This window comes from Ipomoea triloba, chromosome 10 (assembly GCF_003576645.1).
Source record: "Ipomoea triloba cultivar NCNSP0323 chromosome 10, ASM357664v1".
Classification (NCBI taxonomy): Eukaryota; Viridiplantae; Streptophyta; class Magnoliopsida; order Solanales; family Convolvulaceae; genus Ipomoea; species Ipomoea triloba.
In genome coordinates this window covers 16,524,882-16,542,001 of record NC_044925.1, presented here as the reverse complement: position 1 = coordinate 16,542,001, position 17,120 = coordinate 16,524,882, and the positions used below count along the sequence as shown (strand labels likewise).

Sequence of the window (17,120 nt, the reverse complement as noted above, 5' to 3'; positions counted from 1 at the left end):
CTATATATATATATATATATATATATATATATATATATTGCACACAACACATGCTTAATATTCACACAAGCTTAATATGAACACATCATTATACCCAATATGAATGCAGATATTTTTAATTCCTCCAATTAATCTCATCCATATATATATATATATATATATATATATATATATATATATATATATCTATTTTTTTAATGAGTGAGATTGGTTCTCATGGACTCATAGGAATGTTGGTTCTCATATGATCACAATCATATATATATATGTGTGTGTGTGTGTGTGTGTGTGTGTGTGTGTGTGTATAGACACACATGTACATATAGAGAGGGTGAAGTTCCATTGAGCACCCTCCTCTCGTGAGAACCTTTAAATATGTACATAAATGCACACAATCTCATATTCCAATACTTAATGAACACAATCTACCATGGAATAATTTGTTTGCATTTATATAGACTACTATATGCATCTTTTCATGCTTGCTCATTACTTGGTCTTATTGTTTTAAAGCAAAGTAGCAGAAATAATCGACAGGATATAGAACAGAAAGTTGAAAGAGAAAAGGCTCACTCAAGGTACTTTTATTCACAGCACATGGCTCTTTATATAGAGCAATAATGTAACAGAAACACATAAAATTCTGTTTTGTTAAAGGATCCTATTATTAAGCCATAAAGAGATAACCTCTTCTAAAGACTTGGTCTGTTGACTGACTAGTAAGTAACTGAACTAAGGCACATAATCAACAAATCTCCTCCTTGCCTTAGTAGCTACAGAGACCTAATTTGTCTCTTAATATTTCAAATCTAGCTTTAGACAAAGCTTTAGTAAAAACATCTGCAATTTGACCTTCAGTCTTGCAATAAAGCAACTTCACCTCACCATGCTTATGTTCTTCTCTTAAGTGATACAACTTGATTTTGAAATGTTTAGTTTTTCCATGACAAACAGGATCCTTTGAAATTGCAATTGCAGCTTGATTGTCTACATAAACTTGTGTTGGCTCATTTTGCTCCATGTGTAAATCTGCAAGTATTTTCCTAATCCAAATTGCTTGATTTACTGTGGCATTTGCTGCTACATATTCTGCCTCTGCTGTACTTTGAGCTGTCATCTCTTGTTTTTTTGAACACCATGAGAAAAACGCTGATCCAAAACTGAAACAGAAATCTGTTGTACTTTTCATATTATCTACGGAGCCTGCCCAATCACTATCAGAATATCCAAGAGGCTTAAAGTTTTAACAGTTAGAATATTTGATGCCAAAATTTGTAGTGCCCTTAATATATCTCACTATTCTTTTTGCAGCTTGAAAATGTATTTCACTTGCACAATGCAAAAACCTTGAAAGCAAACTTACTGCAAACATTATGTCTGGTCTGGTTGCAGTAAGATACATCTGGCAACCAACCAAACTTCTATATTGGCCTTCATCAACTTTTTCAGCTCCATCATCTTTGCTGAACTTTTCCTTTTGGTTCATTGGTGTGTCAGTACTTTTGCAACCCTCCAGATGAAATTTCTTAAGTATTTCTTTTACATACTTCTTTTGGCTGATGAGGATTCCATTGTGATCTTGTGATGCGAATCTGGTTGGCCCGATCTTCTCGTCACACTCTAATTTAAATAGGATTTTTCAGAATGATTTATTTGGCTTGGTGTGTTCAATTTGTAGGTTTAATTTAGGTTGAGTAAAAGATTGTTTTTGGATTTTGATGTATAGCGGTTTGCCACATTCGGCTGTAGAACGATAAAAACCGGGGATGACGACACAAGGCTGGTAATTTCCTTGATAAGTCAGGTTTGCAATGAATAACCGAACTCTTCCCGAGTTCCAGAAAACATTCAGTTCTCTAATTCAAAAATTCATCTCAAATCTGTATTCCATTTGGCATGCAATGGCCTTAAATAACCATTAACAAACAGATTACAACCACACGAATGAGATAATTATTTAGAATATGATAAAATAATCCTAACTAACAAACTAACATAAACATTAAATTTAATATAATTCTAACAAACTAAATCTAAAATAATTTTAAAATAATCATCCTAATTAATTAATAAAACTAATTCTAAAATATTACAACAACCAATTATTGGTTCCCGTGCCCACAACATCTTGCTTCACCTCCATGCCCAGAAAATAAGACATTAAGCCAAGATCTGTCATCTCAAATACTTTGAGCATTTCAGTTTTAAACTCAGCCACCAAATTCTCATTGCTTCCTGTTACAAGAATATCATCAACATAAACAGAAACTATAATGAGATTAGTATCTGTTCCTTTTACATATAGTGTAGCTTCACTTAGACTTTTAACAAATCCAAGCTTTTGAAGGTGTTCATCAATCCTGCTGTACCAGGCCCTTGGAGCCTGTTTAAGCCCATACAAGGCCTTCTTTAACAAGTAGACCTTCTCCTCCTGGACTTTAACTTTGAAACCTTCAGGCTGCTCAACAAAAATATCTTCTTGAAGATAACCGTTTAAGAATGCAGATTTTACATGTAGCTGGTAAATCTTCCACCTTTTGTGAGCTGCTAAGGCAAGTAACATTCTGATTGTATCCAAGCGTGCCACCGGAGCAAATGTTTCAGAGAAATCCACTCCAAATACTTGACTATACCCCTTCACTACTAACCTAGCTTTGTGGTTGTTTACCGAGCCATCTGCATTAAGTTTGGTCCTGTAAACCCATTTGACACCAATGATCTTTCTATCTTGCGGCTTGTCCACAAGTTGCCAAGTACCCTTTTTTTCAATCATTTTGAGTTCCTCCTTCATTGCTTGTATCCACTTGTCATCTTTCTCAGCTTCTGTAAAGTTTGCAGGCTCAAAAACAGCAACATTACATCTTTCATAAATGTCAGATAATGTCCTAGTACCTCTAACTGGGACATGATCTATGTTCTCATCAAGATATTCTGGAGTCCATGGGAACTGCTCAACATTGCCTTCAACAGGGTCATCATCAATGTCATCTTCAACGTGTTGTGGAAACTCTAGGAATTGCATTTTTCCATTCGTCTCAGAATGCTACTTTTCAATTGTCACTTCCCATTGTTTATCCTCCATAAATTTCACGTCTCTATTTCACGTCTCTACTTATTAGACATTTTCCATTTTGTGGTTGGAAAATTCTATAAGCCTTGGAAATGTTGCTGTATCCAATAAAGATGCCTGGTTCTGCCTTCTTATCAAGTTTGTCTCGTTTCACCTGTGGCACATATGAGAAGCAAAGACAACCAAATATCTTTAGATTTTGTAGGTTTGGTTTATAACCAAACCAAGCTTCATGCGGAGTTTTATTATTTAAAACTCTTATTGGCAACCTATTCAGCAAGAAAACAGTAGTGCTAGCAGCCTCTGCCCGCAATTTCTTAGGCAACTCTTTTTCATGCAACAAACACCTTGCCATTTCCATAATGCTCTGATTTTTTCTCTCACTTACACCATTCTGCTGTTGGGTGTAAGGAGCAGTGAATTGATGTTCAATACCTGCTTCTTCACAGAACTTGTCAAACATATCATTTGCATACTCTTTTCCATTATCGGACCTTATTATTTGTATCCTACAACCACTTTGATTTTCCACCCATGTTTTATATCTCCAAAATATGTTGGCAAGCTCATATTTAAATTTGAGAAAAATAAATCCAACAAAATCTTGTATAATCATCAATGAATGCAATATAGTACTTACTACCGTTCAAAGTGGGTGTTCTCATAGGTCCACAAACATCTGTATGCACAAGTTGCAGCTTATGTGTTGCTCTCCATGCTGATTTCGGGAAAGATTGCCTGACTTGTTTTCCATATTGACAAGCCACACAATCAGCCACCTTGTCCTCCAGGAGCGAAACTCCTTTCACCAAGCTATGTTTCTACATATGTATAAGACCGGCATGGTGGAAATGCCCAAGCCTTTTATGCCATAATTTTGCATTGCTAACAATGCTAGAAAATGCCATTTGTTCTTCCTCCAATAAGTTCAAAACAAAGCTTTTTGATCTCATCTTTACTTTGAACACATCTTTGCCTTGCGCATCTTTGATCAAGCACCATTGGTCTTCAAACAGAACTTCGAAGCCTTTTTCAATCAACTGGCCAACACTAAGAAAATTCGGGTCAATATCAGGCACATATAAAACATTTGAAATATACTTCACACCTGTTAAACATTGTATAGCCACTGTTCCTTTCCCCTTGATCGGAAGAAAAACACAATTTCCAATTTTTACTTTAGAAACAGTTGTCTTATCAAGCTCTTTGAAGATGTCTCGATCATTAGTCATGTGGTTTGTGCAACCACTATCAATCAACCAGGAATCACCTGAGCTGTTGCTTGTTGCAAAACATGTTGCAACAAATAGTTGGTCGTCATCATATTGCTTTGTAGAAGCTTTTGCTTCTTCATGTTTTTGTGAGTTGCAAATACGCTCCATATGTCCCGTCTTACCACATTTTCTGCACTTGACATCAGGCCTCCACTAACATTTCCTTTGTGGGTGATTTGTTTTTTTGGCAGTGTGGACACGGTGGATATGTTTCATTCTTATTGTTATTACCAGCCTTTTTCTTTTTGAAATTCTTCCTGTCTTGACCCCCCTAAGCCTTCTGCCTTTGCTTGAAAAGCACCCTCCAATGGTTTTTCGTTCCTCAACATTCTCCTTTGTTCAGGTGCATGCAATGCATGTACCAATTCTGCCAAGGATATGCTTGACAGATCCTTAGATTCTTTCAAGGAAGAAATCTTTGACTCATACTTCTCAGGTAAGGTTACAAGGATTTTTTTTCACAATCCGATCATAAGGAAAATCCTTATCAAGTAACCTTATCTTATTAGCTATGCCCAGGAGTGTATTGGAGTACTCCTTAATGGTTTCTGCCTCATTCATCTTCATCATTTCAAACTCTCTGATTAGGTTAAGTGTTTGCATATTTCTGGTTCTCTCATTTCCTTGGTACTCTTTCTTCAGATAATCCCATATATCCTTTGTAAATATAGAACTTGAAACAACAGAGAACATACAGGCCTTAGCTTTGGACTTCCTTAATGTCTTTTCTTTGTGCAACTTCATCTGAGCCATCGTAGGATTTGCAGGCAGTGGAGTCACCTCGTAGTCTTCGTCTATAGCTTGCCAAAGATCTGATGCTTCCAAGTGGACTGTCATTCTAACAGCCCAAGCTTGGTAATTTTCACCATCAAAGATTGGTGGTGACATTTGAGAGACATTGTTTTCAATATCCATTATGGAAGAGGTTATTGGGTTTAAGGAATTTTGAGTAGTGTTTTGGGTTTGTATCTGGGTTCACTCAACTCATAGGTCCCTCAAGAAATAGCTTTGATACCAATTTGTTGTTTTAAAGCAAAGTAGCAGAAATAATTGACAGGATATAGAATAGAAAGTTGAAAGAGAAAAGGCTCACTCAAGGTACTTTTATTCACAGCACATGGCTCTTTATATAGAGCAATAATGTAACAGAAACACATAGAATTCTGTTTTGTTAAAGGATCCTATTATTAAGCCATAAAGAGATAATCTCTCCTAAAGACTTGGTATGTTGACTGACTAGTAACTAACTGAACTAAGGCACATAATCAACAGGTCTTTTCTTCCTTCAATCAAGATACGCCAAATTATGCATTATTCCACCTTCCTTTATCTAATATTTGAGCAACAATAAGCATAAATGAGGACAAGTATAAAGCTATTTAATGACATATCAGATCGTCAATAGAAAAAATCATATCGTTTAGTTCATTTAATAAATTTTTGAATTTTATATATTTATGATTTATGAACAAAATGCCCTTTAAATCTAAATTTGGTTACACTTTAAGAATCTTTTTCCTCTTTCATTTCATAGATTCTAAATGAACACGAAGAAACCCCACAACTTTGCAATGAAAACCTGATAGACGCTGAGAGGAACTAGTCATCACCGAGCTTGCACTGTCGGACGAGCTAATCCAAATGGCACAACTAAAAGAAAAGCTTTGGGTTTCTAGCATGGATCACAATACAGTTGTGCTAGACAAACAAGAGTATGTACGATTTTTCTCCAGAGCAACTATTGCAGCAACAAATCTTAAAGGGTGTTAGACCGAGGCTGGAATGCTGCAGGAAGTGACGAGCGTGGTGTACTAAGTATTGTTTCTCAGAAACTACTATGTTGACGACTCACCTTCTTAATTACTTTCATACTCAAAATCTAGATGTATACACTTTTATTGGAACCCACATGAAATAAAAATGAGGGAGTTAGAATTGAAAGTACATGCAGTAGACTCTTGTTTCTCATGCCATTTACTTTCTCTCTGCTTTTCATCATTATAAAATATTCTGAAATATTCTAACATGGACAAACTTCATCAGGGACTTCAGTACTAGTCTGTTGCTTCTTATTCTTCAATAACATACAGTACACACAGAAGGAATATTGGTCTCCAAATGCATCTATTATTCATACAATGTTTTGCAGGTCCCTAATCTTACTCTGAATATTTCTATTAAATGTTCCTTCATCAATTCATATGATCATTTAATTTGCGATTGACAAGAAAAAATAGCTCTCGTCCTGCTAGAACCAAATCTTCCTCCAAATTAAACTCCAATAATGACCATTCTAACAAAAAATCTAATTCGAAAATAAACCATTGTATTTCTGTGTTTGGATGGATTTCTTGTTTCTGACCTACACTGCACCATAGCAATCTCATCATCTATCACTGGTGTCTGAAACCAGGCTATGTTCTAAGTTGGTTTATTTTCAAATTAGATTTTTTTGTTAGAATGGTCATTGTTGGAGTTTAATTTCGAGGAAGATTTGGTTCTAGCAGGAGGAGACCTATTTTTTCTTGTCAACCTGCAAATTAAATGATCAAATGAATTGATGAAGGAGCATTTAATACAAATATTCACAATAAGATTAGAGACCTGCAAAACATTGTATGAATAATAGATGCATTTGTTGACCAATATTCCTTCTGTATGTACTATATTTTGAAAAATAAGAAGCAGCACACTAGTATTGAAGTCCATGATAAAGTCTAGTCCATGCTAGAGTATTTCAGACATTCTGTATCTCTATATCCAGTTCAACATGCTTGTTGCACAGACCAGTGAGTTATAATGATGAAGAAAAGATAGAAAGTAAATGGCATGAGAAACAAGAGTCTACTACATATACTTCGAATTCTTACTACCTCATTTTTATTTCATTGGGTTCCAATAAAAGTGTATACATAAAGATTTTGAATATAAGAGTAAAAGAAGGTGATTCCACACAATAGTTTATGAGAAACAATACCTATTACGTAGTGATTGTCACTTCCTGCAGCTTTCCAGTCTAGGTCTTACACCCGGCCTTTGGGATTTGTTGTACATTTTAGTGGAACAATGACCACTCTAATTACTTAATTATATTATTAATAAACCCACAGTTATAAACCCAATCAATTGATAATTATTAAATGGAGACTATATTTAGAAAAATATTTAATTATATTATAAAGAAATTCACAATTACAATTAAAATCTCTCACTTCTACGGATACACAAATAAAGAGGTGTGACATAAGGTCTAATTCTAATAGAGTAAGAATTTGTTGAGTTTTATAAGAAACACAAGAAGAAAACCAGCATACCTTTGGGTTTTATTGCAAGTGCAGAAACAAAAGTAATCATCTGATCTGCAACAAAATTACAAGAACAATCAACAAGTAAATTCAAGACGAAAAACATAGATTATAGAAAATGGGAATTAAATGGATAAATCAAAATCAAATTAATTACTAGGCCAACTAAAAACATCAAAGCAACAAAGATGAAAATAAAAATTAGGCTCGAAAAAGACTATAGGGAATTAAAGGCTGAAAGAGTATTCCTAGAATCTCTCACCAAGAGAAATAAAGAATGCACAATCAAACATCAATGGAATAATTAGAGCAAAAACTATAAAAAGTTCTATCTCAAATGAAAATGAGAACTCACAAAAACACTACCCTTTAAGCAAATAATGGCAACGAGGTTGTCTCTCCTCTAAGTCCGTTTGTGCACTGGTAAACAATGAAGTTTGATCTAGACGCGCTATATATAAGAAGTCAATAGCGAGATGAAGTGGTGGTGCTAAGAATTGAAACGGTTTGATGTTACGTTTCAATTAACTTTTTAATTTGTGGTGACGACACTTAGAAACGGTTTGACATTACATTTCAATTCACCTTTTAATTAATTACTTATTTGGGTCTCTAATTTACTATGTGCGGAGGTAACTAAATTAAAATTTAAAGAAAGTATATTATTATGCAAATAGCGACTAGCTGTATGGAACATGGTCTTTTCCCTACAATATTTCACCTTAATTTTTTTTCCAAAGATTTATACAGAGAAATATGATATGTTTCCCTATTTATAAGTTTAATAATTAATAGGAAACTAATTAATATACTCAAATGAATTTAATTTGGAATATACCAACAAAAATATGCACCAATTATTAAAAGAAGCGCCATATATGTATTTATGCGTGTGTGTATTTATACACACACACACAAAGATTATTTACTATAAAAATTAATTACTAGGCCAACTAAAAACATCAAAGCAACAAAGAGGAAAATGAAAATTAGGCTGGAAAAAACTACAGGGAATTAAAGGCTGGAAGAATATTTCTAGAATCTCATACCAAGCGAAATAAAGAATGTACAATCAAACATCAATGGAATAAATTAGAGCAAAAACGGGAAAAAGTTCAATCACAAATGAAAATGAGAACTCACAAAAACACTACCCTTTAAGCAAATAATAGCAACGAGATTGTCTCTCCTGTAAGTTTACTTGCTTAATTCCGTTTGTGCACTGGTAAACAATGAAGTTTGATCTAGGCGCGCTATATATAAGAAGTCAATAGCGAGATCAAGTGGTGGTGCTTAGAATTGAAACAGTTTAATTGGTCATTTACCAGTTCTTGGGCTTCATTGATTCAATTTGACATGTTAAAGAGTTTAATTACACTTTTTAAAAGTTTAAGTGCCTAATTAACTTTTGGTGTAAAGTTTAAGGACCTATTTGACCATTTTCGTTAAATGATTCTAAATCTTGTCCTAATTAATGCAATCTGATTCCGTTGACGTTAAAAATGTTCTCATTACCACATTTTTTTATAACTCAAATTTTTTAACTTCATCGGGCTATATTCTAGACCTCATGAACCCACCCTTAGACCTATGAAGAGGTAATTCGAACTAATCTTTTTTTTTGAGTAGTATTGGCTATGTTATAACTAATCTAACTTTGATACTCAATATCAAATTGTACACTCTGTCATTAATACCACATTTGACAATATGACAAAGCGATGTGTAATAAAAGACTTGAATTTTACTTTGTAGTAAATGCAGGGTAATTTTTTTTATAATATATACTGTTTTATTATGTGTAATCTAGGGATAGCCTTGATTAGTTTGAGATTAATTGATTACATTCATTATTTGTTTCATTATTATAATTTCACAATTTACATACCTTGAAGTGAGCGGACATTTTAAAAATTGCATCCACTCCACCAAATGTGAATACAATAAATTATTTTTTATATTTTAATAAATAATTCCAAAAGTATAAAGTAACTACACATTAAAAATCAAAACCCATAATACAACTAAATATATAGTACATAAATACTATAGCAGGATATAACTTAATTGTTAATTTTTTTGAAGGCAAATAAATATATATCAAAACTTTAAATAAGTCTTAATCGTCTAAAATTAAAAGGGAAAATTATATTTTTCGTCCCTAAGTTATAGGGTAATTGCAAAATCCGTCCCTAAGTTATGGTAATACTCACTTTTCGTCCCTAAGTTCTCATTGCCGTTGCACTTTTCGTCCCTAAGTTATTCAAATTGCAAATTCCGTCCCTAAGTTATCATTGCGTTGCACTTTTCGTCCCTAACTTAAGTTTACAAACTTCGGTAAACTTTCGTTTTAAAAAAATATTAATCGAACTTTTTCAGTAAACTTCGTTAAAAAAAATGGCATTGAACCGGAAAAGTTCGATTAAAAATTTTTTAAACGAAAATTTACCGAAGTAGTTTTCGTCCTAACTTAAGTTTGCAAACCAGAAGACCGTTGTCGTTGGTGGTAATTTCAAATTTAGTCCCAGACTATCATTTCTACCATTTAACATTTCATACTATTATTTTTGAACATTTTTAGTCCTTCTCATAACTTTTCCTATTTTTAGTAAGGGCATTTTTGTCTTTTCATATTTTTCTTTTGTTATTTTTTCGGTTTCAACATGTTTAATTGGTTTAGGACTTTAGGTAATATCCACCAATTTTTTGCATAGTTCTAGACTAATTAAACCGGTTGAAACCAAAAAATAACAAAATAAAAATATGAAAAGACAAAAGTACCCTTACTAAAAATAGGAAAAGTCATAAGAAGGACTAAAAGTGTAAAAAAATAATAGATTGGAATGTTAAATGGCAAAAATGATAGTCTTGAGACTAAATTTGAAATTGCCACAAAAAACAAGGAACCTTTGGTGGAATTGACTCTTTAGAATAATAATTATGTTATTGTGTAGACAGAATTTTATATAGATGGTATATATAAAACATGCGCCCGATTCGAAAATGTAATATGATACAAATTATTAAACTGTGTTTAGTAAATACATTCTCAACTAAGTTTTTTTTTTTTTTTTTTGTGACGATGGAAAGCCCGCACAACCACTACTTGAAAAATGAAAATATACACTCCCACTCATGTGTGCTAGTCTGCAAACCACACAAAATAGATAAATTGTATTAGAAAACTTTGTGTGATGGACTCGAGGAAGACGGTGCGTAATGTGTTTTCGACTTTATAAGTTGTAACGTATATGCAATTAGTTTGGTATTATAGTTGACTCGGTGTCAATTTGTCATGTCTAGAACTGTAACGTATGTAATTATTATATTTACTTTAACGTACATGCAATAATTAGTTTTGGATGTAATCTTATTTAATGCATTCCAAGTCCTTCGATATTTAAAAAAAAAAAAAGTATGTTTTCTTTATCACTTTTGAAAATGTGAAAAAAGTAAAGTGTATAAACTACTTGAATTTTACTATGTATTAAATGTCGAGCATTTTTTTAATAAACTTTTATAATATGTAATTCGGGGATAACTTGAATAAGACTAATTTGAAATTAATTGATTGCATTCACTATCTGTTCCATTCTTGTAATTTCACAACTCACCAACATCACATACTCACATTAGAGTGTGTGTACGTTTAAGAAATTTACTTCCGCTCCATTGAGTGTGAATACTAACTAAATAATTAAACAATATATAACAAAAATACGCAAATTAAGTTCAGGATCCATATATATAATAAAACTAAATATAATTTAAATTTTATTTGTCATTATTGTAATTCAAAACTCACCATGGCCCCACTTCAGAGTGACTGCACATTTTAAAATTTTGCTTCACTTCTATTGTGTGAATACAATCTATTTTTCATTGTCTTAATAAAAAATTCAAACAATATAAAATAAATAAACATATTAAAGTTTATAATCTATTATAAAAATTAATATAATATAAATACTATTACATAATAACTTAATTTCAAAAGTTTTAAAGGTAAATAAATCTTTACCAAAATTTTAAATAAATTTCATTCATCCAATATTAAAGTTAATAGTTAAAATATTAAGTAGACCGAATATGTGATGTACAAATTTTAAAATTTACTCCAATTTACCACTTATTATTATGTAAAAAAAAAATTCATCTAAGCGAGTTGAATTTAGTGAATATTCATGGTTTGGATTATACCACACATGCAATAGGTTTATATTTCTTTCTTTTATTGTTATTAAAAAATATAGTGAGAAAATGTAGTCTTTTATTGTCTTGAATTATGATTGCGGAGTTATTAATAATATAATTAAATACTTTACTAAATGGAGTCACAAAATAAAAATAAATAACTTAAATAAGTGATAATCTTATTAAAGTGATAATAAGGAGTCACAAGTATTAATAATTGTAAAGTGTTTAATATTGTAAGTCGTTACACTTTAATAGTTAAATAGTTATTAGTTATTAGTTATTAATTATTAGTGCATTACTTATTAGTTTAATTTAGTTATTACTTATTATTTTATTAAGTTATTACTTATTAGACTATTAGAGTATTTGATGTTGTGGTTTTAGTGGGGGTGAAGGTGAAGTGGTAAAACGAAGAGTCAAGACTCCCCGAGTGTCATCTCTCAAGGATGACGAATGGAAACCGAATAGGTGTGTTGGCATCTAAGAGGTTAAAGGAAAAGAGTTACGAGATTGGCTAAATGTTGGATTCATTTGTAGGGGAGTTTGAAAGGTTGGTAGTAGTTGTGTAAAATAAATAAAAGAAAAGCAAAGTGGAGATTTGAGCTTTAGGTTTCTCTATGTGGTCTATCTTTTGATAGGTTTGCGAGTGCAAGACGTGGAATAGACTAGGGAGTTCATGGCACATCACCCAGTGGCGTCACACTTTGGACTCCCACATCCTCATTCGATTGGGGCATTTTATCGAACACTTTGTCTACCACTCCTCTCGGACTAAGAGCAAAGATGTGGGTGAGTTAGACTCATGAGTGGCCGCTATCGCGCACACACTCACTTCCTTTGGGTTTGCTACCTAATGTGGCCACAAAAGGCACAAAGCTTAAAGAACATCATCCACACAAGTTCATCATCCAACAACCAAACTCACAATTCAAAGAAACACTAGTACAAAAAGAGTCATACGCTACACCTATAAAAGTGTTTTCGCTACACCTCTACAGGTGTAGCCTATGGTGCAGTCGCTGAAAGGGTAGGCTTTCCGCAGCACCCGTAACGGGTGCCGCGGAAAGCATATAATTTTCTTTTTTTTTTTAATTAAATACTTTCGGCGGCACCTGTCACTACAAGAAAAATCGCGATTCGCGACGGAAAATCGCGACGGAAATAATTTCGTTGCGATATAGCTCACAAGCACTTGAATATTAGGAACTAAATGCAAAACTTGATCAGTAGCTCTGCATCCATTAAGACTACGAACAGTCGGCTCATCAACACCCTGCAATATGGACTCTTGAGAAATATCTAAGTCCGCAACAAACAAAGCATAAACACATACTCTAATAGGATCGGAATTAATGATACTACAGGAAGGCTAGGGCAGTGGTAAGATTCATGGACTATTTATAGACTACAGGAAGGCTGCAAGCCTGCAACTTATAATTTCAGACGAATCACAATCAACAAAGCTTGCCAGAAAAATAACACCATAAAGGAAATGAGCATTCAAAACAAAATTACTGTCACAGAAGCAAAATTGAAATGCAGGCTTGAACATTAACACAACTAAGGATTGAATGGATAAGGTCCCTCAATATCCCACTTGTTCAATTCTTTGAAGTATCAAAATGAAAACTTAAAAGTAACCTTCATAGATTCACCATCAAAGAACTTCAAGCAGAAGCTGCTGCTGCCTTAGAATATGCATTCAATTATTTAATTTGGTTTAAAATGTTGAACTTAGTTCTGTATTTCTTTAGGCATTTACAATTAAATAACAGTTTCTTTATGTACTTCTGTGGAGGAGTGTATTTAGTGGACAACAAATGAAAGCTTGAATTGCATTTATATTCAGAACTGCAAACATAAAGTAATATGGAACAGAAAGCAAAGATTTCTATTTCTATCTAGAATAATTTTGAGTCAAGAGGTGTTTTAGTAATAGGTCAAACTTGTATTGAATCCTTCATGCAGTGTATCAAAAGCAGTGCTCCTTGACCAGCCTATATATATATATAGACATAGCAAAGTAATTATACATGCATAATAAGAACCAGCTTGAAGCTTGAAAACAATCAAGCAGTCTAAATAAAATATTAGATAACTCAAAGATGGGAAAAGTCTGCCAACAAGATCCAGAATCATGAATGTACAATGCATAATTTTATGCAAATTAACACACGCTACCTTTGACTCAGTAATCTCCCCAAAGCTAGAATGCTCCTTTGCAACAGAATACAATAACCTCAATAAAAAGAAAAACCATACAGTATACAATAATCTCAAGTAAGGATATAGCCTTTTAATTGCACTCTACACAACTCAAGTAAGGATATAGCCTCCATTTGAAGTTTGTTCATAAAAAATGGACTGCTTCATACCAGCACACAGAGTGAATTGGTTTCGTATGACCCTACAAATCAAACAATGGATCCATAACACCATAATTTAAGGAACACAAGGACAGACAACACAACATAATATGAACTAGTGAGAAAATTCAGTAGCTCTACTTGGCGAGAAATTGTTCACCTTTTTATCATGGCCACAGCTGACAAGCAGCTTTCCATCTGATGAGAAGTGGCAGCAGACAACTTTACTAACCCTTGCACGAACAAAGTTTACTTCCGTAAATGTGAACCCTAACATTATAATTTATTTACATCAAGTTCATTCCAATGCATTAGACTGACTAAAACAACATAAAGTGCAGTATTTATTCTTTGCTAGAGTTGATGTTTTAGAAGATTTATCATGTTTAAAATAGTGTAGTACTCTATTTTTCATATTTAAGAACATTCATCAGAGCTTTTCAAAAAAAAAAAAAAGAACATACATCAGAGACTCTAATAATAACAGAATATATACAACAGCAGGAGGAGGAAGAGAAGGGTGAAAAACCAGGTTTGAATTCGAAATACATTTTATTTAAAATCAAATATAGCACAATAACTCTAAAATTCGAAATAAATCAACAAAAAACTCAAAATAAATTTCTTAAAATATCACAATAACAACAATATTTGAAATAAATCAACAAAAAATTGAAATAAATTAAATATAAAATAAATAAATAAACTTACCGGTTGTGGGGGAGGATTCGGTAGGTCCGGGGTGGTGGCGGTCGCTAGTGACGCAGCTTCGGCGGAAGAAGGTTCGCTACGGCGGAAGAAGGGCGACTGAGGCTTCGGTGGTGGAGTCGGATGGCTGCTGAGGCAGAGGAAGGGCGGCGTCGGCTGTGGCTTCAGATCCGGCAGAAATGGAAAGAAAATGGTTGTGGCTTCAGATCTGTGGTTTCAGACTTGGAGGAGAGGAAATGGTTGTGGCTTCAGATCTGTGGTTTCAGACTTGGAGGAGAGGAAATGGTTGTGGCTTCAGATCTATGGCCTCAGACTTGGAGGAGAGGAATGGAGGGGAAATGGTTGTGGTCTCAGACGTGGAGGAAAGGAAATGGGAGCGGCGACAGAATATTACGATCTGAAAAAAAAAAAAACAAGGCGACGCAGCACTGTTCGTTTAATTTTTGACTGAAGTTTGCTTATTGCGCAGATCTGTTCGTTTTGCGCAGATATGCCCCTTTTTGGTTGACTTTACGCGGCACCCGGTGCCGCGTAAAGTGAAATATTATTTTATTATTTCACTTTACGCGGCACTGACAAATCACAAGTGCTGCGTAAAGTTAAATAATAAAATAATATTTTACTTTACGCGGCACCTGATCTCTTTGGGTGCTGCGTAAAGTTTGGGATCCATCGAATACACTACACCTGTTTAAATTGGCGTAGTGTAAAATGATGCTTATATGGTCAATTTTGTACTAGTAAAATAATATTCAACATCCACATAGACCTATCATGGGGCCACCAATCTCCTATCTAATCTACTCTATCATGCTAAAGAAACAAGAAAAAGAAAGGAAAGTTCAAAGAAATAAGTATTGAATTAGAAATTGGAGAGAATGGTTACCACCCTTAGAAAGGGGATCTTTACAATCTTGATCTTGAAATCCCAATCTTCAATCTTGCCCTTGATCTATTCTAAACTATGAGAGAAAGGAATTTTCCCCAGGAGGGGAGAAAACCCTCTAGATCTATTCTACCCTATTCTATGAATTTTCTGATCTAATCCCCTCCTCCTCCCTAGGTTTAGGGCAAAAGGGATTTATATAGGTGACAAAAAGAGAACAAATTTCCCAAAATGACCCTTGGCCCGACCACACTTGCTTCTACGCGTGGTGGTGGGCGTGGGAGCTTACTGGAATTATTCCACGCCCAGCCACACGCGTGTGAGGCTCCGTGGGACGCTACTGCATTGCGGCTTGTTTGTCTTTTGCTCTATTTTAGTCTCAAATCCCTCTCCAACCTGTGAAATACCTCAAAACTCTTTCTAGAAATGTTGTTAGACGATTTTGATCACATCTGAGCTAAAATGCATGCAATTGTTGTAGTTGGATGTCAAAACGATACACTTTTAATCTAATAAAGACCCCTTATAAGTGTTATTCTTGGTGCTTATCAAAGTTTCCACACTTAAACCTTGCTTGTCCTCAAGCAAGCATAATTTTCTAAACCCTAATCATGTAAGCACCAAGAATAGTTCTTTCTTTCATGGTTAACCGATCAAGTGATGTGTAGGTGTTCGGAGTTGAGTGGGTGAAATCCCCTACACTATCTACCAAGACTGCTAAATTCATGCCAACCAAATGTAAGAAATATGCTAAGGAAGTTAAGGTCTCGAGAGATGGATATTATATGAGAAGTTTTTGTTCACACCTTTAAGCATGCAAGTGACAATTGGATTTCACCTTGTATTTTCTAAGGGCCTCCAGCCGATCCGACTAGTGGGAACGATGCTCACCCCTTAGCCGATTTCCAACCTAACGCCAAAGCCTTTTACATTATATAAATGAGGACATGGACCGCTCATCGCCATGGCTTGGGCGATCACTCTATTTTCTCACTTCCTAGGATAACGTTATCAGGCAACCCGACTTCACATGGAGCTCCATGCTTTTTCGAAGGTCAGTGCAATGGGTGCCTGAATCCTAGTGAAGTGGCTCACCTCCTCTCTATTTTCTCATCTTTCAAGATCTCTTCGGGGCAACCAACTTCACATGGATCTCCATGCTTTTTCGAAGACAGTGCAATGGTTACCCCTTATCTAGACAAGATGACTCACCTCGTTTTTATCTCTAGGAATGGCCTTAGGCCTTTTCACTTTTCTCCGTATCAACCCCTCATGCCTTTTTCTAGGGATTAGGGATTGTTTTCAATCAAAACT

At 34.2% G+C, this 17,120-nt stretch overlaps 1 protein-coding gene and 1 long non-coding RNA gene across 4 annotated transcripts; both read right to left on the bottom strand.

Moving 5' to 3' along the window:
- Positions 1–4,776: 4,776 nt before the first annotated feature.
- LOC116033212 lies at positions 4,777–5,259 on the bottom strand. The gene has a single exon (XM_031275970.1). It carries the CDS (start codon positions 5,257–5,259, stop codon positions 4,777–4,779), a length of 483 nt encoding a protein of 160 aa, XP_031131830.1.
- Positions 5,260–12,750: 7,491 nt separating this feature from the next.
- Positions 12,751–15,386, bottom strand: LOC116031688. Of its 3 annotated transcripts, none has more exons than XR_004100638.1 (5): positions 14,924–15,386; positions 14,373–14,482; positions 14,028–14,253; positions 13,793–13,843; positions 12,751–13,133 (listed from the first exon to the last, which is right to left on the bottom strand). It is a non-coding gene; the product is annotated as an uncharacterized LOC116031688 (long non-coding RNA). The 3 variants fall into 3 exon arrangements; XR_004100637.1 differs by having other exon boundaries at positions 12,751–13,119; XR_004100636.1 differs by lacking the exons at positions 12,751–13,133; positions 13,793–13,843 and having other exon boundaries at positions 13,899–14,253.
- Between the last annotated feature and the right edge of the window lie 1,734 nt (positions 15,387–17,120).

What these genes read in the sequence shown, in the direction of transcription:
- LOC116033212 (XM_031275970.1), bottom strand. Translation starts at nt 5,259, where the DNA reads ATGGATATTGAAAACAATGTCTCTCAAATGTCACCACCAATCTTTGAT.